This window comes from Mauremys reevesii, linkage group 25 (assembly GCF_016161935.1).
Source record: "Mauremys reevesii isolate NIE-2019 linkage group 25, ASM1616193v1, whole genome shotgun sequence".
Taxonomy (NCBI): Eukaryota; Metazoa; Chordata; order Testudines; family Geoemydidae; genus Mauremys; species Mauremys reevesii.
This window is the reverse complement of record NC_052647.1, coordinates 5451796-5478540: the sequence shown is the minus strand read 5'-3', so window position 1 is coordinate 5478540 and position 26745 is coordinate 5451796. Positions and strand designations below refer to the sequence as shown.

The 26745-nt window shown below is 54.3% G+C and overlaps 1 protein-coding gene and 1 long non-coding RNA gene across 2 annotated transcripts; one reads left to right on the top strand and one right to left on the bottom strand.

Moving 5' to 3' along the window:
• Positions 1–1059: 1059 nt before the first annotated feature.
• Positions 1060–10254, bottom strand: LOC120391464. Its single transcript, XR_005591339.1, has 3 exons — positions 9553–10254; positions 1993–2231; positions 1060–1090 (listed from the first exon to the last, which is right to left on the bottom strand). It is a non-coding gene; the product is annotated as an uncharacterized LOC120391464 (long non-coding RNA).
• Positions 10255–10821: 567 nt separating this feature from the next.
• On the top strand, positions 10822–15040 carry LOC120391421 (C-type lectin domain family 5 member A-like). Its single transcript, XM_039515100.1, has 4 exons — positions 10822–11013; positions 11649–11739; positions 13581–13726; positions 14935–15040. Exons 1-4 carry the CDS (start codon positions 10936–10938, stop codon positions 14938–14940), a joined length of 321 nt encoding a protein of 106 aa, XP_039371034.1. The 5' UTR covers positions 10822–10935; the 3' UTR covers positions 14941–15040.
• Positions 15041–26745: the final 11705 nt, after the last annotated feature.

The following is a 26745-nucleotide window of genomic DNA, read 5'->3' as shown; positions in this document are numbered from 1 at the left end:
GACAAAATCAATCAGGTTCTTAAAAGAAGAATTTTAATGAAAAAAAAAAGGTTAAAATCATCTCCGTAAAATCGGGACGGAAAATAACTTTACAGGGTAATCAGATTCAAAGAGCCCAGAGGAACCTCCTCTAGCCTTAGGTTCAAAGTTACAGCAAACAGAGGTAAACCCTCTAGCAAAAGGAACATTTACAAGTTGAGGAAACAAAGATAAAACTAACACGCCTTGCCTGGCTGTTACTTACAAGTTTGAGACTCGTTCAGAAAGATTTGGAGAGCATGGATTGATGTCCGGTCCCTCTTCATCCCAAGAGAGAACAAAACCCAAAACAAAGAGCACAAACAAAAGCCTCTCCCCAACAAGATTTGAAAGTATCATGTCCCCTTATTGGTCCTTTGGGTCAGGTGTCAGCCAGGTTACCTGAGCTTCTTACCCCTTTACAGGTAGAATCATAGAATCATAGAACTTAAGATCAGAAGGGACCATTATGATCATCTAGTCTGACCTCCCGCAAGATGCAGGCCACAAAAGCTGACCCACCCACTCCTGAAATAATTCTCTCCCTTGACTCAGCTGTTGAAGTCCCCAAATCCTGATTCAAAGGCATCAAGTAGCAGATAATCCTCCAGCAAGCGACCCCTGCCCCATGCTGCGGAGGAAAGCGAAAAAAGGATTTTGGTGTCTCTGGCCAGGAGGGACTTTATAGTATTGTACACAGGAGGGTTGTTACCCTTCCCTTTATAGTTATGACAAACATTAACATCAGTTCTGTCACAAGGGTACATTTACAAACATTTTTGTCGTGCCAAGTCTTTGGTTTAGACAAATCATTCTTTAGGTCAGCTTGTTCAATATCCCTTTTGAACCTTTGCAGCTTTTTCTTGACCTTCCTTAACATAGGCTTTCAGTGGAACCACTTCCTTGGGGGGTTGGTATTTTAGGGTTAACCTGTGGCTTTATTTGCATGATAAACTTGTCCTCTTTCTCCTTGTTCCAGAGGGTCAAAATCTGAACTCTTTTGCTTCTGAAGTCTTTTCCCATAGCTCACCACTAGATGGCAGGGGAGAGCTCATTCAGACTCTGCTTACATCTGTAAATACATAAAAACACAAACCTTATCTCCCCAGGTCTCTTTGGAGGGATATTTATTTTGCAGGATGTTTAACCCTTTCTTGCCGTGCGTCACAATCCCCACGGCACTTTACCCAGCATGCCTTGTCAGCCTCTAACTCCCATGAATCTCTCTAGACTTGAACTCCCAGAATCCCTCTACTCTGGGCAACAAGCAGGAATGGAGGGGAGCTGGACCTGAAGCCTCTCTTAAAGGGCCTCCCACCATACCATGAGCTGCTCCCATTTGCAGTAGATTTGCTGGTCGTTTGTAGCTGGGAGCTGCGAATCAATCCTTATGCTGAATCCCATGGCATCTAGGGTTACCACCTGTCTGGTTTTCACCCGGACAGTTTGGTTTTTGGCTTCTGTGCCGGGCCTATTAAAGGTTGTCAGGTGACTGGTTTTCAGGATCTGGCAACCCTAAATGGCACCCAAACCAAAAGCCTGGTTGTCACAGGGTGAGGGAGAGGGCTAGCTTAATGGCTTGAGCATTGGCCTTCTAAACCCAGGGTTGTGAGTTCAATCTTTAAGGGGGCCATTTAGGGATGGATGTGGGGGAGTTGGGAATTGGTCTTGCTTTGAGCAGCGGGTTGGACTAGATAATCTCCTGAGGTCCCTCCCAACCATAAGATTCTACAATTAACCCTTGCCAGCCCCAGCTCCTTCTCAGCTAGGGCAGCCTCCTATCTGCAGGTGGGAGGATCCAGGAAGGGAGAGGAGCAAGTGATAAGGATGGGGCCTTGGGGAAGAGGTGAGGCAGGGGAGGTGCCATGGGGGTTCAGTTACCAGCAATTAGAAAGGTGGCAACCCTAACAGCATCCCTCAGGCTTTTGACTGATGTGGGATCCCAGCATGAAAATGGCTACATTGGGAACTCACACAGATCCAGCTGGCAGTCAGCAGCAAACCCTCCATTACCAACGTATTCCTCTCCATGGAGACAGGCAGTTGCTGCCATCCCCTAGCGTTACAGGCGGGCTCCTCACGCTGCACATGGCCACTCAGGACACCAGCCTGGTTGTGGCAACCTTTCCCCTCTCCTGATCCCAAGGCCATTTCTGTTTGCAGTGTCCCAGAACCAAGCAGATTGGGAGAAGATCCGAGCAGAGGTTGCAGCACTGCAGAAAACAGTAGGTGAGAGAATCACAGAGACGCTTCTGCCTCTCATCATAGTGAGAGTGAGGGACTGCGAGGTCACGGTTGTGGGCTCTGTATCTACCTGAGGCTATGGACTTGGGTGAGTTTTTTATTTGGTGTATTATGGTAGCTCCTTGGAGCCCAGTCATGGCCCAGGACCCCAGTGTGGCAGGCGCTGTACATGATTAGGTGTTTTATGGTAGCTCTGAGGAGCCCCAGCTTGTACAAACACAGACCAAAATGCTTTCAGCCTAAGCAAGTCACCTCTCAGGACCCAGGTGTCCATGGCATGGAGAGTCTGTAGCCACTGAGGGCTCTGTGGCTGTCCCCAGCCTGCCCAGCTGGGGCTCTCAGAACACTGCAGGGACGATGCAGAGAAGGTCTTTGACTTTCTCTGGCTTGGGCGATGCAGGGAGCCAGCCCAGATGCCCAGAACGGTCCCTTCTGGCCTTAACATCTGTGGGTGAAATCCTGCCCCCCCCAGAAGCCAGGAGGGGTTTTCCCTGTGCCCTGCCCCTCTATGAATCTCCTTTCTGCTCTGAAAGCACAGTCCCTACCTCTCCAGCTGAGCCTGGGCTACACGCAAAGGTTGTGCTCCTCGAGTTATATTGGTCCATTTAAAGCAGTACAATCCTCCTAGTGGAGATCCAGTTATCCTGGTATAAATGTACTTACACCAACACAGCCATTCCTACACAGGAGGGAATACACTCGACTTGTAAAAGGCACCTTCGACTCGGTATAACTGGATCTGCTGTAGGGGTTGTACTGGGATACCTAGACCAGTTTAAAAAAGAATCATATCCCTAAATGAAAGAGTTATACCAATACAAAGGCTGGGGTAGGGCAGATCTTAAGAAGAATCTCCATCAGCAGTATAGGGTCTACAACACACAGCTAAACAGTAGAGGGTACTAGAGGGCAAGGAAGATATAATAATCCCTAGCTCTTGTATACTGCTGTTCGTCAGTAGATCTCAAAGTACTTTGCAAGGAGGGCAGTATCATTATCCCCATTTGACAGATGGGGAAACTGAGGCACAGGGCAAGGAAATTACTTGCCCCAGGGCACCCAGCAGGTTAGTAGCAGAGATGGGAATTAAACTCAGATGTCCCGAGCCTCAGGCCAGTGTTCTCTCCACTGGCCGACCCTGCCTCCTTCACACATTGCTCAGTTCTGTAGGTTTGGTACCCACCCACCTCTGGTGGGGTTCTGCTGAACAGTGGCTGTCCTGAAGCGTTTTAGATGAACTCTTAGGGGCGAGCGTCGATGGTTTAATTAGCGCTGAAGCAATTAAAAACCCTTCAGAGTGATCGATTTTTAAAGAAACACGAACAGAAAATAACTTTGTTACCAATTCTCAAGTAGCTGGTTCGGCTGCCCAGGAGCCAGCACCTGGCTCAAGGGCTGCCAAAGCCCTATTTGGGGTCTTTAAGTAGGACTTAAGCAGCCTGGGACTGTCCCTCTGCAGTCGCCTAAAGGGACCAATCCTGTGTCACACCGGGCCACAGGTGGTGTGAAGGGGATGGAAATTGCCTGTGCCCTGGGCAGGGGGGAATCACAGATTGGTGTGGAGCTGGCGTCAGAGCCCTGCACCCATCCGGCTCCCAGCCCCTGGTGTAAGGGATGGATCAGGGGCTTGGCTGGAGTGTGCTGCACCATGGTTATTCCCTGCTTCCCAGAGGAGGCAGAGCGTGAGTTAGAGCAGCCCAGAGGCTGCTCTGACTGTTGCCAGGGGCCCAGGTTCCAACCATCACAGAGGAGACTTCGAGCAGGGCCCGTGGCATCTGTAAGCGGCCCAATGTTGGGGGCTGAGCAAGAAGCTCTGAGATGACAATGCTGCACTTTGGCTGCTAACCTCCTTTCCTCCACCAATCCAGAGGCTGTCCATCTTTCGGTGTCTGGGGAGCTGGCCGTTGTGAAGGAGCTTCACAGTAAAATGCAAGAGGACATCACAGCATTACAGAAAAGAGTGGGTGAGGAGCACAGTGCCAGCTGCCGTGCCCATGCTAGGGCAGCAATCAGAGGGAGGTGGCAGCAGACACGGGCCCGCAGGGCCAAATGCTCAAGAAAGCTCTCGGCACACGGCAGCTCCCCTTGCGGGATTCTCTGTTGTTCTCAGTGAGAGCAGGGCCGGTGCAAGGATGTTTCAAGCCGTAGGCGAAACTTCCACCTTTTGCCCTCCCCTGTCCCCGAGCCCTGCGGCGGCTCCCTGCCTCCCCCACCCTGAGGCGCCCCCCCTGCAGCAGCTCCCCAGTTCAGTGGGGAAGGGAATTGCAGGGGTATTTTCAAGCAATCACCCAGACAAACCTTAACTGGCTCCATCCTGAACCTTTCCCCCACACCAGGTTATGTTTCCTGCATGCAGCCATCCCCCCACAAGCTCAGGCTGAGATCTAGACTGAGACCACACCCACTCCTTTCACCCACCACCCAGGAACAGCCCTCAGTCCCAGCTGGATTTGAGGTGGTGACATATCTATGACATTTAAGCTCCTTCCCCCTGTCCCCCAGCATGTCACACTTCAATCTTGTTATCCTGCTAGCACCCTCAGGGGCAGGGCTATTGTTCAGTTGGGGGAAACTGAGGCATAGAGAGATGCAGGGACTTGGCCAGGGCCACATAGGGAGTCAGTAGCAGAGCTGGGACTTGACCCTGGGTTTCCTGAGTCCCAGGTCAGCACCCTGCTCACCAGGCCATCCTTCCTGGCATTGGCAGAGTGCGTGGCCTGTCCCCCACCCATTCAGCCCCTTAGTCTGTTCTTGTCTATTGCAGGCGTTCTTGGTGAAGAACCGCACAAAGTCCCGGGTATACTGGCTGGGGCTGAGTGACAAGAAAGTGGAAAATCAATGGCTCTGGGTGGATGGCTCCCCTCTCAAACTCAGGTACGTGGGGTGAAAGGCTCCATGCCCCCCTGCCCCACCCCTTGCTCCCTGCTGTATCACTTCTGAATTTTGGATGATTGTATGACATTGTACCATGAAATGACTGGGTCATGGAATGCCTATGTTTGTGTGGATGCCCCAGGAGGTAGCAGGGTCGGCATGTCTCTGCCAGGCCAGACACAATGGGGACGGACCAGCATGCAACATTACGTTAAACACCGTGGGACAATGTGTTTCCTCTGCCTGGGAGATGCTGCTTTCTGCTCTTGTCCAAGGTGAGGGAGGCTTGGAAGTAATGGAAAGTTACCACAAGGCAGAACAAAAGAAGCAGGAGTTTGGAAAGGGACACCCAGTGGGGAGCTTTCTCGGGGACAGAGCCACCTTGCACCAGATTAAGGGCTGGGCTACACTAGAAAATCAGACTGACCCACCTATGTGGGTGAATAATCCTCCCCCCCCCCCCCGAGCAATGTAGTTAAGATGACCTAACACCCAGTGTGGAGGGCTCAGTCGGTGGAATAATTCTTCCATTGATTTAGCGCTACCCGTCTCGGGGAGGTGGATTTCCTCTAGTGATGGGATAACCCCTCCCGGTGCTGTATTATATGGCTGTCCAGAAACTGGTAATACTGTTCAACCTTTCTTCCTGTAGTATATGATTACTCAAAAAGAACAGGAGTCCTTGTGGCACCTTAGAGACTAACAAATTTATTTGAGCATAAGCTTTCGTGGGCTACAGCCCACTTCGTGGGCGGGATAGAATGGGACATCTAGTGAGGAGATATATACATACGGAGAGCATGAAAAGGTGGGAGTTGTCTTACCAACTCTGAGAGGCCAATTAATTCCCACCTTTTCATGCTCTCTGTATATGTGTGTATATATATCTCCTCACTAGATGTTCCATTCTGTGCATCCCATGAAGTGGGCTGTAGCCCACGAAAGCTTATGCTCAAATAAATGTTAGGCCTTGGCTACACTGGCGCTTTACAGAGCTGCAACTTTCTCGCTCAGGGGTGTGAAAAAAACACCCCCCTGAGCACTGCAAGATACAGCGCTGTAAAGCGCCAGTGTAAACAGTGCTGCGGCACTGAGAGCGCGGCTCCCAGCGCTGCAAGCTAATCCCCACGGGGAGGAGGAGTACGTGCAGCGCTGGGAGAGCTCTCTCCCAGCGCTGGCGCTGTGACCACACTCACTTGAGCGCTGCTGCGCAGCCTCCCGCAGCAGCGCTTTGACGTTTCGAGTGTAGCCAAGCTCTAAGTCTCTAAGGTGCCACAAGGACTCCTGTTCTTTTCGCGGATACAGACTAACACGGCTGCTACTCTGAAACCCGTGATTGATTACTGGCTTTTAGCAATAAACTTGACTGGTATTGATTGTTTGGTCTCTTGAATATATTTCATAACGAGCCAAAGCGCGGGCAAGCCATTGACTATACTATTTAGCATCTGCTTTTAGGCTGTTTTATACGTGGATTGTTCATTTTCGCCAATGAACTCACACAGACAAATGATCAAAGGCAAAACCACCGTCTTGCCCGTGCGGGAACGCTTTTCTCAGAGCGATCGCTCCCTAGCTGACCTTCCCATACTTGTCCTCAAAGGCAAACGGCACAACGCTTTCAAACGGCGAGGCTGCTAGACACCAAAAGCCATGCACTTACCAGGGACGCTGGTTTTATGGTTCATTACAACAGTTTTGTAACACACCGTGCTGCCCACCTCAAACCCTTTATGCATAACACTCTTCCCCCCAATTGCCCCCTTCATTTCCAGTGACCGCCCCCACCGCGTATGACCCCTTCTGCTTAACGATCTGTGCCAGCTTGGATTTTGCTCGCTCTGCTTCCTTCCCCAGAGCTGAAGAAGGGCTCTGAGTTGCACAAAAGCTTGTACCAGAAGTTGGTCCAGTCAAAGATATTAACTTCGCCCCCCCCCCGCCCCGGTTTCTCGTTGCTTTGAGTGAGTTGTGCTCTCCTGGGCTTTACATGATTAAATATAATGAACATAAGCTGATAGACTGAACAAAGAGCATGTGTGTGTGTGTGTGTGTCTGTTAGCGTGTGTGTGTGTCTGTGAGTGTGTGTGTGCGTGTGTAACTGCTTCTCAACAGAGGCGGGTCCCTGAGAGGGTTAAACTGTAGGTCAGAAGCGTGGCACCTTTTGGGCGGAGTTCTGGGGGAGGCTGGTTTAAGTACAGGGGAGTCTGAAGGGTCAGCGCTGTGGCCAGAGGGGAGCAGACAGTTGGACAGCTGGGTCCAACGCTCGGCAGGGGGAGCTACAGGGAACATCTGTGCCTTTACTGTGCACCCCAGGTTTGGGGCAGTGGCTGGTGTCTGTTCAGATTTCCGGAGCTTGAAACCCTTCGGAGATTCAGGTGCTGAGGCTTGGATTCCCCTCAGAGCAGTCCCAGTGGGTGGCCCTTTCCTCGAGCAGCAGCGCTCACCATCTGCACGTGGGTGACTTCCTCTTGCCCAGCCCTCGGGCAAGGGTGGACCCGCCTCCAAACGGATCCACCCACTTAAAAGACTTTGCTGCCTTCCACCCCTGCACTGTACACCTGGCAACCCATCGTTCACGCGGTGCCCGGGGGGGGTGGGGTTATTGGGGCTGGTTGGGGGTGGGGGAGCTGCACTCCATGGGTCGGGTGGGTGGGGGGGAGGGGGAGCCATGCTCTGGGGACCTGGGGGTGAGTGAGGCAGTACAGGGAGGGGCAACCATGCTCCAGGGGTGGGGGTGAGTGGGGCAGTACAGGGAGGGGAGCTGCACTCTGGGAGTGGGGAGGTGAGTGGAGGAGGGGGAGCGGGGAGGGGGAACCATGCTCCGGTGGTTGGGGGGTGTAGTGGGGCAGGACAGGGCAGGAAGAGCCATGCTCTAGGGCCACGGGGTGGGGGGTCAGTGGGGCAGCACGGGGCAGAGGGAGTGCTGCTCCAGGGGTGGGGGGTGATTGGGACAGGATGGGGGAGGAGGAGCCACGCTCCAGGGGTCAAGAGGTGAGTTGGGCAAGATGGGGGAGGGGGAGCCTTGCCCCATGGTTGGGGGTGAGAGGGGCAGGATGGGGAAAGTGGACCTGCGCTCTGGGGTTGGGGGGTGAGTGGGAAGGCCAGGGCGGGGGAATCCAGGCTTGGGGGCGGGGGGGGGGAGTGGGGCAGGATGAGGGAGGGGAGCCATGCTCTGGGGTTGGGGGCTGAGTGGGGTAGGGCCGGGAGGGGAGTTGCACTCTGGGATTGGGGGTGAGTGGGTGGGGCAGGATGAGGGAGAGGGAGCCACGCTCTGGGGATTGGGGGCTGAGTGGGGTGGGGAAGGGAGGGGATCTGCGCTCTGGGGTTGGGGGTGAGTGGGGCAGGATGAAGGAGGGGAGCCATGCTCTGGGGATTGGGGCTGAGTGGGGTGGGGAAGGGAGGGGATCTGCACTCTGGGGTTGGGGTGAGTGGGGCAGGATGAGGAGGGGAGCCACGCTCTGGGGATTGGGGCTGAGTGGGGTGGGGCAGGGGAGGGGGATCTGCACTCTGGGGTTGGGGTGAGTGGGGCAGGATGAGGGAGGGGGAGCCACGCTCGGGGGGTTGGGGGCTGTGTGGGGTGGGGAAGGGGAGGGGGATCTGCGCTCTGGGGTTGGGGTGAGTGGGGCAGGATGAGGGAGGGGAACCCGAGCTCCGATGGTCGGGTGTGAGTGGGGCAGGATGGGGAAGTGGGAGCCACGCTCTGTGGGTTGGGGGCTGAGTGGAGTAAGGTGGGGGAGGGGGAGCTGCATTCTGGGGTTGGGGGTGAGTAGGGCAGGATGAGGGCGGGGAAGTTGCGGTCAGGGAGTGAATGGGGCAGGACAGGGGAGCAGCCAGTACCCCGCTCCCCCGTTCCCATGTGCTCCTCCAGGTTCCAGCAGCTTCTGCTCGTCCTGCCCCCGGTGGCGGAGGCTGCTTATTGCGATTAACTGGAGTGTCAGGGGCTAGTCAGCACTGCTGGCCAGACACTGCCAGGTTCCCTTTTCGACCGGACTTTCCGGTTGAAAACCAGACACCTGGCAACCCTTACTCAGAAAAACACGGTGTGATTGAACTGTGCCCTTCTGCCAGCTGGAGTTGGCAGCCACCAGGGCTGGGTTTAATATCCACAGCCCCCACCCAGTAATCTGGGAAAATCAAACTCTACGGGGTGCCTGTAAGAGGCAACACTTCCCCTTTCATGAGCACTGAGTCTGTGCGTGGCAGAGAACATTTAATAAAAAGGGGGAAGGAACCCGGCATTAATTGGGGGAAACACCACAGCCATGATTCAAACACATCTGACCATGAGCAAAACTCCCACCCCAGAGGACATTGGGCCGTGTCCTTTGCCTCCGTTTTTCACCATGGTGTGAAAATCCAACAAAAAAATGTCCCTTTAACACGCACTCCCCTCATCCTCTGCCACACCCCACTCACAGCTGCTGTCCTTGGTCTGTGGAGACCCAGAGCCCAGCGGTGCCTTCACATGCGTTCACACGGGGGGGGGGGGGGGGAATTGAGCAATGCCTTCACTGCCTGCTGCTGCTGCTGCGTGTCGTTCACTCTGCTGCTGTTGTTCGTGTCACCGTTCACCACACTGTGCCATCTGCTCCGTCGCCGCCGGCCCTGTGCCGTCCCCTTCTGCTGCCTCCTGCCTCTCTACTGTGACCTCAGTGGGGGATCCTCACCGCTAGTGCAGGCCGAGCCGCCTCTTCCACAGAAATGCTGCCCCACAACAGATCTAAGCAGCCCGTGGACCTGATGGAGTCTAGGTACCTCTATCTTTAAACTGGCCTGGCCCAGCCCTGTCCCTTCTCCCTCAACACTTGGCTCTGGCATCCGACCCCCTGCTTTGTGAGCTCAGTTCGGCGGATGGGGACCCCGTCAGCCAGGGCCGGCTAAGCACTGTTCTGCTGCCCGTTCCTCTTACAATCAGGATAAAAATATTTCAGTCCCCTGTGTTCTAAAGTCATTTGTAACCCAGCACCAGCCAAAACGGATGATGTGGGCAATGGAGCTCTGTCTGCCTGATACCCAGGCCGAAAGTGTGTCTATGTAAAGACCGTCTGGCCCTGAAACCTCCTCCCCACCCCCTGCAGCTCATCACTAGCTGCTTCAGACCTTGCTTCCATAATTATTAACCAGTCTAAGTTATTAACTTACCAGGATGCTTTTACTATGTAATTAACCAATTGTAGTTGGGGGTTGGACTAGATGACCTCCTGAGGTCCCTTCCAACCCTGAGATTCTATGATTCTGAGATTCTATGAAAATGGTGATACTTGGTCAATCATTGTGCTGTGACAAGTATATATAAAACTGACATACTGTTTAAATATGATTATAGAGTCCTCTAGCAAATGAAACCATGAATTCACCCTACTGTGGCTCTCTTGGGTAATGCTGAGTGCTAATTTGGCTCCTGAGGTCTGAATATCACTGCTACAGGTTGAGGGTTTGATCCCGACAACCCTCCTGGTTATGATATCTTTAAAATTAGCCTGGGGAGAACAGTCCTGCTCTGGGATGATGGACCAGATGGGACCTAGCAGGGCTCTTCCCCTTTTGAAGGTGTGACTCACTCAGGGTCACCACCGCCCCGCGCAGGAGGTAGGGTGATGGGCGGTGCTCTGACATTGCCCACGCAGGCCGCACCATGGGACTACTAGAGTCATGCGTGTATAAGCCACTGCGTTATGGGGCAGGAAGCCCAGCGGGAGATAACAGCAGAGCACCCGGGGCACCCACCCAGTCCTCTACCCTTGGCCCCAGAGGGGAAGATGCCTGCATGACTGAGAGATCCGAGGGGACCCAGAGCAGATGCCCAACGCACCTGGAGAACCTCAGTGGGACCAGGAGGACCCAGGAACATGGGCTGGGGTCTGTCCCCTCTCTGTGGTGAGACAAACCAGCTCCTTTGCTGGCTGATGAGGAACCTGCTGCTCCATGTGTTGCTCATTTCCTGGGGATGGCAGTTGGGTTCCTTCCCTTTTTGCTCCTTTGTGGTGCTGGAAGAAAGTTCAAAAAGCAGTTTGTTTTTTTCCTCTTTTCAAAACCAGATCAGAAATGGGGGTCTCACCTACCCTGCCATCCCTAGAAGCCCCAAGGGTTAGTGGGGAGCTGGCAGGACTGACAGGGTCACACCTGGGGAAACTTCACTGCCTGGCAAGTGACGTGATTATTTTCCTCCAAAGGTTTGGAAACTATTTGACCCAACATCTGCTCCCATTTACACCAGTGTAAATCCTGAGTCACACTGTTGCCTTCAGGCTAGATTTACAATGGTGTAACTGGGAGCAGAGTTTGTCCCTTTGGCTTCATCCTTTTCATTTTTGTGGGTGCACATTTAACTCAAATGCCTGAGACACAGCGGGGAGAAAAGCTCTTTGAGCTAAAGATGCTACACACCGATCCCTGCCCCTTTAATTATTGTCAGGCTTGATTGAAAGTGTGTCCCATTCAGTGCTGGGGGTGGGGTAAAATCTAGGGTCTGGCCAGGACAGGATTATCAGAGCCATTTCCCCCCCTTCCAGATTCCCCCTCTCACGAACCGGCAGCTGGTGATTCCTACCCTGATCATCGTGGCCATCAAACTGCTCCTGATGACCCTGGTCCTCCTCTACCGTGAGTAGCCACCATGACCTGGACCCCCTACCCCCACCAGAGCTGGTCTGGTGAGAGCTAGGCACCTTCTGAGACAGCATGGACTAGTAGAGACAGGATGGGACTAAGCCCTAGGAGACCAGGGTTCTATTCCACCTCTGTGACCTTAAGCAAGTCACAGCAATGCCCTGTGCCTCAGTTTCCCCATCTATAAAATGGTGCTCATGAGCCTGACCCCCTTCACAAAGTGCTTTGTATGCTGTACTGATGAGAAGGGGGAGGCATTATTATTAAGGTTTGAGATTCTCCCCTCCCCAAATCCTGCTCATCCCTGCCCCAAGGAGATGAGAGCCCCAATGGGCTGGGGGAGCACCTCGCTGGGATTTGACAGAGTTGACAGACCGGACTGAGAAGCTGCCAACCCACCCACTGGGAGAAGCGGGTGATGGCCCTGAGGCTCACGCTGGGGCTCTGCTCAGTTTCTTAGATGGTCCCATCTTCAGACATGGCCAGGGACCCCAGCCCCACAACCAAGAGGGGCTCGGCAGGTAAGGTCAGGGGTAAATGGGAGGAGCTCGCTGGGCTCCTCTTGAATGTTCTTAGTTTTCCTTTCCTTAATGTCCCAGCCCGTGGCCTGAGAACAGGGATGGCACCACATGGGGCGTAGGGAGGGGGATGAGCACCCAGGGGTCAGGGGTGCTGCAGTGTCTCCTTCCAGTTTAGGAATGTAGGGATCAGGGGTGGTTCAGCCTGCAGATGAGGTGGGGGAGAAAGATGCTGGAAAGTCTTGATCTGGTTTAGGGATGCAGGGAGGTGGGGATCAGGCACTAGGCAGGGTTGGGGTGCTGCAGCATCACCCTCTGGAGTGCAGGGAGGTGCGGTGATCAGCACCCTGCGGAGGTGGGGGGGTGTATCCTATCAATGGCCCTGAGACTAACACAGGCCGTGCTCAAGCAGCAAAGAATCCTGTGGCACCTTATAGACTAACAGACGTTTTGGAGCATGAGCTTTCGTGGGTGAATACCCACTTGGTCGGATGCAAGTCAGGCCATGCTCAGTTTCACAGGCCACCCCTTCTCCCACCAAGCCAGGAGACCCTGGCCCCACAACCCAGAGGAGCACAGCAGGTGAGAGCAGAGTGGGGAGAATCCAAATGCAGTGTCACATTCTAGCTGGGGTGGGGGGTCCCCCCTAGTTGGGGTGTGGGGCTGCAGAATCCCCCATTAGTGCCAGGGGTGGGGGCTGGAACCTGGGAATGGGGCCCTGCCACTCGCCCTGTGAGAGCAGAGCCCATAAGGATGGATGGAGGGGCTGCCTGTGCCCCACGTCTCCGCCTGTAGCTTCTGCTTTCACCTGTGGCTTAGGTTTCCTGTGGAATACCCACACCTGCTGTGGTCTGGCCTGTGCTCTTTGTCTGGGGGGGGAAGGATTGGCCCCTCAGCAGTGCGTGTGGGGAGGGATCGGTTGCTGTCCGGCACGTGGGGAGGGTGGGATCGGGCTCTCGTCGGCGCATGGAGGGGGGTTAGTCCCTCATTGGCACGTTGGGTGGGGGGATTGGCCCGTCATCGCCATGTGGTGGGGAGGGATGAGCCCCTCGTCGGCACCTGGCGTGGCAGGGTTCGGCCCCCCCATCAGCACGTGAGCGGGAGGGATCTGCCCTTTGTCAGTACATGGGGTCGGGGGATCGGCCCCTTGTTGGCACGTGAGATGAGGTGGATAGGCTCCTGATCGGCGCGTGTGAGGGAGGGATCGGCGGCACATGGGGCAGAGGGATCAGCCCCTCATCGGCATGTGAGAGAGGGGATTGGCCCCTCATTGGCGAGTAACGGGGGAGGGGCTCACAGCTGTGTTCTCTGCGGCAGGTGTTCCCTGGTGCCAGTCGGGCTGGGACCAGGACCAAGGGAGGTGCTACCTTCTCTCCCAGGCTAACCAGACCTGGGAGGCAGCGAGAAACTCCTGCTTAGCCCAGAATGCTGATCTGGTGGTGATCAACGACCAAAGGGAGCAGGTACGAACACTCAGCCCATCCTCTCCCTGGGGTGTAATGACCCCTGGGCAGAGAGCTGGCATGAGGCTTTGGCGCTGTTTGGGCCTGACGGGAAAAAAGGAACAGTGGGAGTTCCTGGTGCAGGGCTGGAGCAGGACTCCAGGTCTCCAACAGTGACAAGGGCTAGCCCTGCCCCACCCCTGGGGTGAATTTTGCCCAACGGGGGCAGGAGGGACTTGGGGCAGCAGCACAGAGAAGGGACGATGAGGAGCAAATGGTGGGGAGGTTTGAGGAGGGCTCAGAAAGCAGAGCTGCTTGGCAGATAAGAGAGGAGGTTTCTGGGCAGGGTAGTCAGACTCCCTGGGGTGCTGGGAACACGAAACTATCTTGCCAGAGGTGGATTCCCACCAGACTGCAGAGCCCAGGGGTGTCTGCTGGGAGAGAAGAGCCAGGACTTGACTGTAGTGCCACAGGTAATGATTTTAATTTTTCCAGGTGGGTGCCCCACCTCGATCCTGCTTCAACTTCACCCCTTCCCCCAAGGCCCTGCCTTTCTCCCCGCCTATTCTCACCCCTGCCCACCCCTTCCCCCAAGACCCCGCCCTTTTCCCATCTCATCCCACCCCTGCTCCGCCCCATCCCCTAACAACCTCCTGCCAGCTGCCAAACAGTTGATCAGCAGCAGGGTGGCCAAACAACTGATGGATGGGTGGCTGGTGGGTGCTTAGCACCCACTGTTTTTTCCCCATGGATGCTTCAGCCCCAGAGCACCCACAGAGTCAGCACCTGTAGTAGTGAATGTATTTCTTTGGTCAGTGATTTCCAGCGCCAGGAATGGGCCAGCACCTTGGCTGGTGCACAGCAGCTGTGATCCATGTGATCCCGCTTGACATCAGCTGGGGATCCAGCCCAAAGATCCTGCAACAGGAACTTGGGTGACAATTCTGCTGAGGCTTGAACCAGAACAGGCCCTGGCTGGCTCTGCTGGGCGTATGAGAGGGAAAAGCAGGAATGGCTTAGGTTAGTCCCTGCAGCCAGCAGCTCTGGCTCTGATACCCATAGGGATGAGGGAGCCCATCTGGGAGCAGGTTTTTTACAGTCACTTTCAAAGTGTAACGGCCCTTTGGAAAGGGGAACTTGGACGGTGCATTCGTAATGCTCATCCTTATCTCCTGCTGCACCCGGTCGGAATAACTGGCCTGACAAATTTACCCTCACTGTGAACGCAGCTGTAAAAGTTTGTGAGTGTTCCTGAGATGGTACAATGACCGAGAGTAACCAGGGTTGATGGGAAAAGGTCCCAAACGAGAGACAGATGGAGTTAGTCCAAACGAAAGAGTCTCCTGCTGTAACTCACCGACTGGGTTCAGATCACGACTGGCAAACAAGACATGTGTGGAACCAGAAAGGAGTGAATCCAGTGCTGGAGATTAAACCTACTTGGTGGTCAAAGGAATGAGGGGATGGACTGTTCCACCCATTGCTCCCTTTTGGGGACCTGAAAGAGACTTTGGGGAGAAAATTAGGCTTCTAGAACGAGCTTCACCATCATGGTTCTCCCCTCCCCCACATCTTTTGGGACCTGAGACCTTTGTCATCCTGAGCCTGAGACATCCTGACCAGATGGGACTGGAGAAAAGGACCCAGATGATGTCGCCTCTACCGGCTCCAGCTAATCCCAACCACCAGCTGGGATGAAACAGGTCGGACTGTAACAACAGCCACTCCAGCCTGTCTCAGCAGCAGGATGGTTGTTACCAGCTCTGATACCATCTAAGAGACAGTGCCGGGTTTACAATGGCGCCGGGCCCACACTTAGAAGGGGCCACGGCACCCGGACTGTGGCCCTGCTGTCACGGACTCACAGGTTGTGCCCTCTCTTGGTCCCGTGGAGTCCCTGGGGGGAATCCCCTTCAGTGTGACAACCCTTCTCGGGGGTCCAGTCTCTCTCAGGGATTAAACCTCTCCAGCTCCTGGAACTGCACATCTCTGAGCCTTAGCACACCTGTTTCTCACCGTGGGCCCCCTCAAGGAGTCCACGTGCTCTGGACCCCCAGGGCCTCCACTCCCAGAGGGAATAATGCAACCCTGTTCTCTAGACTGGAGCGACTCTCAGCCAGCGTAAAACAGGAGGGTTTATTGAGTGTCTGAACACGGCATAGGAAACACTCAGGGCCCTCGGGCCTGGCCTCCCTCAGCACAGCACATCCCAGTCTCCCCTGCATCCAGGTGGGCTCTGCCTGCTCTCTCTCTCCAGCCCAGAGCTCCCCTGCTTCCCAGCTGGGCATCCGATATCCCCGGCCCCAAGCCTCGGCTCTGTCCATTGTCTTCTCTCCAGGTAAGCAGGGTTGCCTGGGCCTCCTCTCATCTCCTGTCCTCTGGCTGGAACCAGCTGGTCAGGTCACAGGGTCCTCTCTTCATAGCCCGTTGTCCTCCCACTGGCCAGAACTGGCTGCGACTTCTGAGCTGGGCCTCCTGGTGACCACAACCCCAGGTCACCAGTTGCTGGGATGTCCATTCTCCAGGCCATTGGCCGGGGTCCCAAGTTCAGTCGCCGGTCCTCTGGAACAACAAACTCCCTCTCCCCTCACCTCGTTAAACCAGTAACACCCAGGGAAACTGAGTCCCACTCGCTCTGCATGCAAACCATGGAAAAAACAAGAAACCTCCCACTTCATCACACCTGCCCCCTGTGTTCCGCCCACACTTTGCGCCAACGCCCCATCCCCACCCGGCCTCTCACCGAGGCCCTGCCTGCCGCTGACTCTGCTCCCTCCCAACCGTGCAAGCGGTGTGGGGGGCCTTGGAGGGGAAGAGGCTGAGCAGGGATGGGGCCTTGCAGCCAAGCGTGAGCGGAGCAGGGGGCAGGGCCACAGTCCGGGAGCCAGGGCTCACAAATGATTAATCTGGCCCTGCTAAGAGCCTGTCACACAAGGGGGGCGGGTTCCTTCTAAAAAATCTGCAGCTCAAGGGGACGGGCCCAAGGGAGGCTGGCGGACTGAAAGCCTGGCTCGGTGCTTTACCGTTCAAAGGGTTTCCCTGGTTTTTCCCTCTTCCCTTTGTCTTTGATCAAAGGTTAAAAAGGTTTTTAAGGGAAGCGAGCAGGCCGGGTTAGCGCTGTTTAATGTCGGCCAACGGCTGAGTTCTGCTAACACCTTAGGCCCGTATATTCCAGCTAAATGAATACAACAGGCCCTCCTGGACTCCCTGTGCATTACCCTCCCCTGCTGGGTTGTGCCCGAGTTTGACTGCAGGGTTGGGATCTGTTTGGTGCGGTGTGTGGGTGATCTATGCCACAGCCCCCTCTGTCCCACTGCAGGACCCAATACCCTCCCCCCTGGTTCCAACACCATCCATCCCCCAGGCTCGGGGCCTCCTCTCCCCACCCCAGGCTGAGACCATCACCAACCCCTGCTCCTCCACTGACGTCTCTCCATCCCCCACACCCTTCCCTGGAGGGAGAGGAGAATCGGGCTCCTTGCCTCCTCCTCTGGCATATGCAGCACTGAGTGCTGTCTCTGGCCCCACATTCATTTGGATACTTCAGAATAAAAGATCTGTCTCCTCTAGGGGGAATGTCACAAACCCTTGAGACTGGGATGCAAATTTTTCAAAGCCCCCCCCCCCCCCCCATGCAGAGAGTATTCAGCCTGGCATCATAGAATCATAGACTTTAAGGTCAGAAGGGACCATTATGATCATCTAGTCTGACCTCCTGCACAACGCAGGCCACAGAATCTCACCCCCCACTCCTGTAACAAACCCCTAACCTATGTCTGAGCTATTGAAGTCCTCAAATCATGGTCTAAAGACCTCAAGGTGCAGAGAACCTTCCAGCAAGTGACCCGTGCCCCACGCTGCAGAGGAAGGCGAAAAACCTCTAGGGCCTCTGCCAATCTGCCCTGGAGGAAAATTCCTTCCCAACCCCAAATATGGCAATTAGTTAAACCCTGAGCATGTGGGCAAGACTCACCCGCCAGCCCCCAGGAAAGAATTCTCTGTAGTAACTCAGATCCCACCCCATCTAACATCCCATCCCAGACCAATGGGCCTACTTACCTGCTGATAATCAAAGATCAATTGCCAAAATTAATTGCCAACATTAGGCTATCCCATCATACCATCCCCTCCATAAACTTATCAAGCTTAGTCTTAAAGCCAGATTTGTCTTTTGCACCCACTACTCCCTTTGGAAGGCTGTTCCAGAACTTCACTCCTCTTAAGTCCAGCAACCCGAAAAAACACCCAAAAGTCCAACACCCCAAAAGTCTCTGGCCCTGGTCAGTGCAGCCCCAGAGTTCAACAGTTTATCTGCAGAGTTTTACCTCCCAGCCCGGGGCGGGGGGGAGGGATGCAGGGGTGTTAAGGAGCATCTTATGTGGTTCGAAGCTGACTGCCCCAGTTTGTGCAGCACCTGGCACATGGGGCCCCGCATCTCAGTCTGGGGTCTGTAGCTGCTACCATAATACACCTAATGCACGAGAGGAAGTGACCTGACCCAGTCTCAGTAGAAAGGCCAAAGATGGGCTGCACCTAGAGACCCAACACCCAGGGCTGAAGCAGAGGGGCAGGGGAGGGTGTATGGGGAGAAGGGAGGGGGGCAGTAGTTTGCTAGGCCAATGAAGTGAGGCTGTCACCCCAGCTGGGGGGCTGCCCCACGGAGCGAGACCGTGGGATCTGGGGGAAGCGCCAAGGCCGGCTCTGTTGTGAAAACATCTGGGGGGTAACTAGGGGTTTTATCGGTTCCCTTTTCATGAGGCCACTTATCTCCTGGCTACTTCCCCCCACTTCTCTGAAGGGCAGGACTCAAGCGGTGTCGAAAGCCCTGAGCCGTTAGGGGCGGCAGTGGGGCCAGTTGCTAACAGGGCTCGCTGAGGTCATCCCAGCTACAAGTGCTGAGCACAGAGCCTGTCCCGCTAGGGAGCCTGGCCCTACGGCAGTTGTTGTGAGGGACCTGGTGCTCGTGTCCAAGTGTGCAAGGACACCCAGGGGCTGGGGATTGGTGCGAGGGACCCAGGTGCTAGTCCCCAGGTGTGCAAGGACACCCAGAGGCCAGGGATTGGTCCGAGGGACCCAGGTGATAGTGTCCAGGGGTGCGAGGACACCCAGAGGCCAGGGATTGGTGCAAGGGACCCAGGTGCTAGTTCCCAGGTGTGCAAGAACACCCAGGGGCTGGGGATTGGTGCAAGGGACCCAGGTGATAGTGCCCAGGTGTGCAAGGACACCCAGAGTGCTGGGTCTCCCAGTGGGTGTAAACCGGCCTAGCTCCATTGAGCTCAGTGGAAGGAGGCCGATTCACACCAGCTGGGCACACACGTGTGTTCATACTGCTGTGGCACCAAGGCCCCATTGTACCAAGCTTGGCACCTACAAGCCTTGGTATTGAGAGCTGGGCTCTGGCCTCACTGTGCTTTCCTCTGCCCTGGGTAGTTTCCAGGATTCGCTGTCACCTCAGCATCTCGCTGCTACTGCGTAACCCTACGGGGATCCGGAGAATGCGCCCCCCCCCCATGATACTGTAGCTGCCTTTCTGCCCAGTCCCCCGCATCTCACAACAGGGGCCTGATCCCCACTGTACCAGAACGACGGCCCCTGGCAAACAGGAGACAGGCCAAGGAGGAATCTACCGACAGATCCCGGCTGCTCAGTTCCCAGCCAGGCCCGTAGCTCGAGACGTTGGTGAGACTAGACACGTTCGCTACGTCAGTTCTCGCGTTTCAGCCCTGCCAGCCAAGGGACGATGGGGAGAGATGCTGCTAGGCCGAGGCCGACACCCGGACACGAGCGCTGCTGGCCCCTCCCTGACGGCGCGTTGGCGGCACTTTGGCCCTGTCCAGCCCTAAAGCGCCTCATGGGCATTCACAGCCCGCACGGCCCCACTGCTGAGAAAGAGCTGCCACCAGCCCCATTTTACAGGTGGGCAGACTGAGGCACTGAGCGACAACTCACCCACTGTCTCAGAGCAAATGGCAGCTGGGAAGAGAACTCAGGAGTCCTGGCTCCCAGCTCCCCGCTGCTTTATGAAACCAGGAAATCAAATACAAAAAACAAAGCCACTGATCAAACAAATGGCTGGCACCAATTCTACTGTCACTGCTGGTATTTATTAGCCATACTGCTGTGGCACCAAGGCCCCATTGTACCAAACTCAACACCTACAAGCCTTGGTATTGAGAGCCAATGACCCAAACAGACAAGGCAAGAGAAGAACCATTTGCCCCATTTTACTGCTGTGGAAACTGAGGCACAGAGCAATTCAGGGCCAGAGCTGAGAATTGAACCTGGATTTTCCCCATCCCAGCGTAGTCCCAGAACCACTCGGGCACCTGTGCCACAGAGCTGCTGCCAGCTGGGCTCTGCCACACAGGTCTCAGGAGGCATCAAAGATAACAGCAGCTACAGGAGCTCAAACTACCCCTGGATCCAATCCTGAGCCCATTGCACCAGCCGGACAGTGCCTGCCTCCAACGGGAGCTGAGCTGGAACATGCAGTGCAGGATCCAGAGCCCAGCTGGGGACCCACATGCCAAATGTTGGCACCTAAAATCTGGCACCTAAATCCACAACAAGGCTCCTAAAATAGCTGGCCTGCCTGGCTGGTTATGCCCAGATTCTGCAGGATCTGAGAATGGTCGTTATTAAGTGAATTACGGTAGCGACTGTCAGCCCTGACCAAAATTGAGGCCATATTGTGCCCGGGGCTGCACAGACCCACAGCAAGAGACAGCCCCTGCCCCAAAGGGCTCCCAGTCTCAACTGACAAAAGGCAAGTCGGGAAACTGAGGCACGGAGCAGGGATGCAATTTGCCAAATCAGTGGAAAGAACCCAGGTGTTCTGACTCCCACCCCGACACCCTGTTGACTAGACGGCGCTGCCTGTCTACAAATCGCAGCCCCTTTGTAAGTCAGGCTTCTTGTTTCAGGAACCTACGTCTGGATTAAAAACCAGACCCCCCCAAAGCTCTGGGAAGGTGGGTGGGCACAGACCCAGGGCAGCACTGATGTCTCCCTCTCCCTCCCTCCTTCCCCAGAGGGTGGCTGGACTGGCAGGGCCAAGCAGGGCAAGGAATGCTCCATTTTATTAATCACTTGGCACCACATGGACAGAAATATTTCTGAAAATGAGGTTTCTCTGCTGGTGTCACAGGCGTGGCACCTCCACCCCACCCAGGGCATAGCACGCACAGAGGGGTGCAGCACTGAGCACCCAACAGGATCCAGCCCTTTGTACAGCCAGCCACTTAGACAAGAACTCATGACCAACACCCCTCCCCCAGCTGTGGGGATAGAACCCAGGAGTCTGGGTCCCCAGTCTCCTCTGCTCTAGCCATTAGACCCCACTCCCCTCCCACTGCTGGGATAGAACCCAGGAGTCCTAGGTTTGCTTCTAGCCCTGACGGCATCTAAAGCCAGGCAAATGCTCCTTTAAGTGAAAGACATAAGAACATAAGAACGACCCTACTGGGTCAGACCAAAGGACCATCCTGCCCAGTATCCTGTCTTCCTACAGTGGCCAGTGCCAGGTGCCCCAGAGGGAATGAACAGAACAGGGAATTATCAACTGATCCATCCTCTATGGCCCATTCCCAGCAAGAGGAGGAGAAATGCTTGAGAAAAATAAAAACTAAATATGTGTTTTAAAGATGTTATAGACAGAAATAAGCAACAGAGAGAGAGAGAGAGAGAGAGAGAGAGAGAGAGAAATGGCTCCTGGCCCTTGTCTCTGGACCAAATTTTGCTTATTTACCCCACTGTGATTCTGCTGTAAACCCAATGAAGTCAATTCTCTCATTAAGAACTATTATTACTGTAGTAATATTTCGGAACCCCGGCTTTGTGCCCCTACAGAAAGCTGCCTCACCCAGCTACCTGGAAATGCCCCTTGTGTACTGGATCTGTGTTACAGCCCCCAGGCACAGTGGGCATTCCCAGAGGTGAGCGGTGTGGCCAACGTACTCCTCCACTCTGGCTCTTGCCAGCTGCTGGAATGGTCCCTTGGGGCTATGGACAGTTGGGGATGAATCAGGGAAGGCTTTGGGCTGCTCTGCTTCCAGGGACCAGACTGATCTGCAGTTATCCCCTGGGATTCAGTAGCTGTGAACGTGGTGAAAAGCCATCTGGGACCCCTCCACACTCTGGTCTCATAGGGAGCCCATCTCAGATGAGCCCATCTCAGCCAGCCCCAGGAATCTGGCCCAGTAAATCTAAGGGCATTTCAGTGAGTCTGGAGGGAGTCTCAGCTGGTGCAACGTGAGCACTGGAGATAGCAGAGGAAATTGCACGTTACACCAATGTAGCGTATGCCTAGGTGTAAATTCTAGCTCAGGGAGACAGACCAGGGCTTGCTCTGACCCAGCTGGCATGTCAAAAATTGAAGCGTGGCTGCGCTTGGGCAAGTAACAGGAGAGGCTCCCTGCCCCGACTATGATCCTGTCCAAGACCACCGGGCGGCCAGCCTCTCCCACCCCATAGCGACACTTCTATTTCTAGCTAGATGAGAGCTAGCGCGACTCTGTCTTCTTCAGCTGGAACATTCACCTTCCAGCCCCAGTGCAGACAGACCTGTGGGCCCCTCTGCACTCTCCTAGCCCCACCTGAGTTCAGCCCATGGACTTTGTTCCACTCACCCAATGGATACACGTCACCGTGGGTTCCCATGGTGGCTCAGACGCTGTCAGGGCAGGTCGAATTCTGAGGATTTTGAGCTTTGCAGCTTCCTTATCTTGGAGAAATTAGACAAGAAGCCAAGTTGACTCATGTCCTGTTGTATTATATCGTATCAACTGACAGCACTGCACACAGGAAAGCACCGTCTTCCCAGCATGCCCTGCTCTCCTTCCTTCCGCCCTACCACTTCTCCCAGCCCCAAAAGCATTTTCCTTGCTGAGTACCTATGGGCGAAACTAACCACAGTGCAGAGGACCTAGCATCACTTCACACGATCACTGGAATGTGGAGTTGAAGAGACCCCAGGAGGTCAAAAAATCCTTCCCCATGTGCTGAGGCAGGACCAAGTGCACCAAGACCATCCCTGGCAGATGTTTGTCCAGCCTGTTCTTAAAATCCCCCCAAAACAGAGATTCCACAACCTCCCTAGGTCACCTGTTCCTGTGCTGAACCATCCTTAGAGTTAGAAAGTTTTTATAAATATCTAACCTAAATCTCCCTTGCTGCTCACTAAGCCAATTCCCTCTTGTCCTACCCTTGGTGGACATGGGCACCAATTGATCACACTCCTCTTTATAACAACCTTTTGCATATTTGCAGATTATTATCATGTCCCCACTCAGCCGTCTTGTCTCTGGACAAAACATGCCCAATTCTTTCAGCCTTCCCGCACAGGTCATGTTTTCTAAACCTCTGATCATTTCTGTTGCTCTCCTCTGGACTCTGCACAATTTGTCCTCATCCTTCCTGAAGCGCACCACCCAAACCTGGACACGGTTCTCCCACCCCGAATAGAGGAGAACAGTCACCTCCCATCTCTGACCCACCCCACTCCTGTCAATACATCCCAGAATGGCATTTGTCTTTTTTCAACAGCATCACACTGTAGACTCACTTTCCATTTGTGGTTCACCAGAAACCTCACACCCTTTTCTGCAGTTCTGCTGCCAAGCCAGTGAGTCCCCATCCCTCCCCTGTGAGTAACGACTTCCAACTAGCTTTGCACCCTCCTTTCATCTAGTCCATATTTCCTTAGCTTGAGCAGGAAAATGTCACGCGGGACTGTGTCAAAAGACTGACTAAATTCAAGATACATCACGTCTACCTCTTCCCTGCATCCACTAGACTGGGTACCCAATCAAAGAAGGAAAATATGTTTGTTTGTCAGGACTTGTTCTTATCACTTATTATCCTCTAGGTTTTAATAAATTGGCAGTTTAATCATTTGTTCCAGTATCTTTCTGGGTATTGAAGTTGGGTTCTCTGTCTGTACTTCCCTGAGAGCTCCTTTGTACCTTTTTTGAAGTTTGCCCTTGTTATGAACCTCACCCATCCTCCATGAGTTCTGGAAGATCATTGCCAATGGTTCAGAGATTGTTTCAGCTAGTTTCTTAAGCACTCTAGGGTGTACCCTGCCGAGCTGCATAGATCTAACTTATCTAAAGAGTCTTTATCTGTTAACTTATCTGTTATTTCCCTGTTCTGGCCAGTTTCCTTCCCTCTTGTTCAAATTAACTGGTGTGAAGGATCTGGTCACAAAATTACCTTTTTAATCCTGCAGTCAGTAAAACTGAAGATGTGCCCATACTGAGTGGCTGGTTGCTGACGTAATGGTCAGAGATGCCAGTGGCCTGGGGGTGTTACTGAGTCTTGCTATAAGCAGTCAGCTAAGGTGGTGCAGCTGTAACGCCTGAGGGCTTGGCTGCATGTGCAGATGTAGAGCGCTGGGAGTTAAACCCGCCTTCGGAGAGCGCAGTAGGGAAAGCGCCGCAGTCTGTCCACGCTGACAGCTGCTTGCGCACTGGCGTGGCCACATTTGCGGCACTTGCAGTGACATTGGAGGCAGTGCATTATGGGCAGCTATCCCAGCATGCAAGTGACTGCAATGGGCTTTTCAAATGGGGGTGGGGTGAGTGTGACCGGGAGTGTGTGTGTGTGTGTGAGGGGAGAGAGAGTGGGGTTTTTGTTCTTGTAAGTTCAGACAGCAGCAGACCCCCCTTTCCCTCCCGCCTCTCTCGCTCACACAGCATTCCACCGTACTGGTTGCTTTGTCTTGGGGCAGATAAGCAGCCGGCTGTCAGAAAGGGAGCTTTGAAAGGGCATTTCCGCATTCCTGCAGCGATTCAAAAACAATGACAAGAGTGGCCACTTGACTTAAGGGGATTATGGGACGTTTCCGGAGGCCGATCAGAGCGCAGTAATGCAACACCCGAATCACACTGGCCCCAGGGTGCTCCAGCGGCGGAGCAGCAAATGTCATTCCACTCGCCGAGGTGGAGAACTCTAGCAGCGGAGTCAGAGCGCTCTATGTGCCTGGCCAGTGTGGACACGGAGTGAGCTGGGGTGCCTGGGGCTCCTTTATTGTGCTGTAACTCGCAAGTGTTGCCAAGGCCTTAGTCACTTTCTGAGCAGTAGCTCTTCTTAACAGAAACAAACAGAAGAACAGATCTTCATCCAGCTCACAGTGAGTCTCCCTATGCGTGAGATGGTGATGTCCAAGTCTCAGCTGTGATTGTAGCTCTTGTCAGCAGCTGTCGTTTTGGAGACGCAGACAGAACATCAGTTCTGTTCCAGGTGGTGCCGTAGTAACAGGGTTAACACAGGAAGAAGATGGAAGAGGTGGCTAATGACTATCCGTGCTTGACGGTGTCAGAGAGCAGGATGTGGGTGGTCAGGTCTAGTGGTCAGAGCAGGACCTAGTAGCCAAGAACCGGAGCCGCAGGTCAGAGCCAGGGGCCAAATACCAGCACCAAGGGTCAGAGCCAGGGGCAGGAGGCAGGAGTCGGAACCCAGGGTCAGAATCGGGGTCGGAGCCGATGTTGGAGATGAGGAATCGGAGCTGAGGGTCAGAACCAGGTTACCTGGAGAGAGGCAAGCCAGGAGCAGGGCTGCACCAAGGCTGGAGCTATCACAGCTGTGGGAAGAAGCTTTGAGCAGCTACTGAACTGCCACTGCTGGGCTTAGGAGCCTGTCTGCTGACCCTTCCCACCAATCAGGCAGCTTGGTACAGGCCAGCTGCACTCGTTAGGTTGCCTGGAGACTGGCTCTGCTGCAAGCCCTGATTCCTGACCTGCTTATCAAGCAGGTGCCTGGGGCGGCAACTCTGGAGCCGGGCGGCACTTTCAGCTATTCAGCTGCAATTCGGCGGAGGGTCCCTCACTCCCGCTGGGAGCAAAGGACCTCCCGCTGAATTGCCGCAGATCGCGATCGCGGCTTTTTTTTTTTGGCTGCTTGTGGCGGCCAAACCCCTGGAGCCGGCCCGGGTCCTTGTCGATGGTCCCATATGGGAGGGTCTTCAAGGGAGAGTCCTCAGGACCTGGGGCTCTCCAGTCCTCCCATCCAGGTGTCCATGAGCTCAAGGTGAAGAGAGACAAAGAAATACACTCAAGCTCCTCCTCCTAGGATCACTCTCATGTGTGGGTCTTACCAGGTCCCCTTTTCTTGTGGCCCCTCCTAGAGGAACAGCTCTGGTCAGTGTCACAGACGTGCTTCTTCCAAATAGATCAACCTTTCCCTGAGGAAAAACACTGCACACACATGTGGGTTTGCCCACTGAGGCAGGGCAGGGGTGAAATGCTGGCTGAGCCCTGCCTTCGGGCAGAGGCCAGGGGCAGAGGCTCAAAGCAGCCAGCAGGGAGCCCAGCTGCGGGCCCTGACGAGGGCTGGCTCACCGCAATAGACTGAGCTAGGCAGTGACAGCTGGGCTGAAGGCTGGGCGGGCTATAAAAGCCCTGAACCCAACTCAGTCAGGAGGCTACAGCTCTGTCTCCTCACCACAGGCAGGGAGCCTCAAGGGCCAAGAGACCCTGGAACGGGGTGGAAAGGGGATAAGTGTTGGGGGATAAAGGGGACTCACGCTGGCCCTGTAACATAAAGCACAAGGGTGAAACCCCAGGAGCAGGCGTGAGGACTCTTATTTTACCAGCCTCAGCACAGGGTGAGAAGGCGGAAACCTGTGCGGACCCTGTGACACCCACGTAAAGTCCGTTTCGGCTCAGTGAATTCCCCTTTCATGGTTTTCAAATCACTTTTACATACCCAAATTGCTCACAAGGGGCTGCCATTAAATTAGTACAACAAAAAGCCTGGGTTATTTCCTCTAAACAAACAAAAAAAAAAACCAAATCCCTGTGGGCTGGGGCCAATAATGTAGTAGCCATTTAAAATATTCTTAAAAGCCAAAAACATAATAAAAAATTGGGCCAACTAAAAAAGGCCACTAGCCTTATTTTTAAAGCTCAGCTATCTTAAGTACAGGCTGAAGTTGGTAAGTTACATGTTAATTCCACCCTTAGTTCTATAACCCAAAAGTTACTAACAAAAATGGTATTAAATATCACTAAGGCTAAAAAGGCATTGCAGTAAAATCTAAA

Coding starts and splice junctions, on each gene's coding strand:
- LOC120391421 (XM_039515100.1), top strand. CDS start 10,936: ATGCCCAACGCACCTGGAGAACCTCAGTGGGACCAGGAGGACCCAGGA. Junction 11,014..11,648: donor GGGTCTGTCCCCTCTCTGTG/GTGAGACAAACC, acceptor CCCCCCTTCCAG/ATTCCCCCTCTCACGAACCG. Junction 11,740..13,580: donor GACCCTGGTCCTCCTCTACC/GTGAGTAGCCAC, acceptor TCTCTGCGGCAG/GTGTTCCCTGGTGCCAGTCG.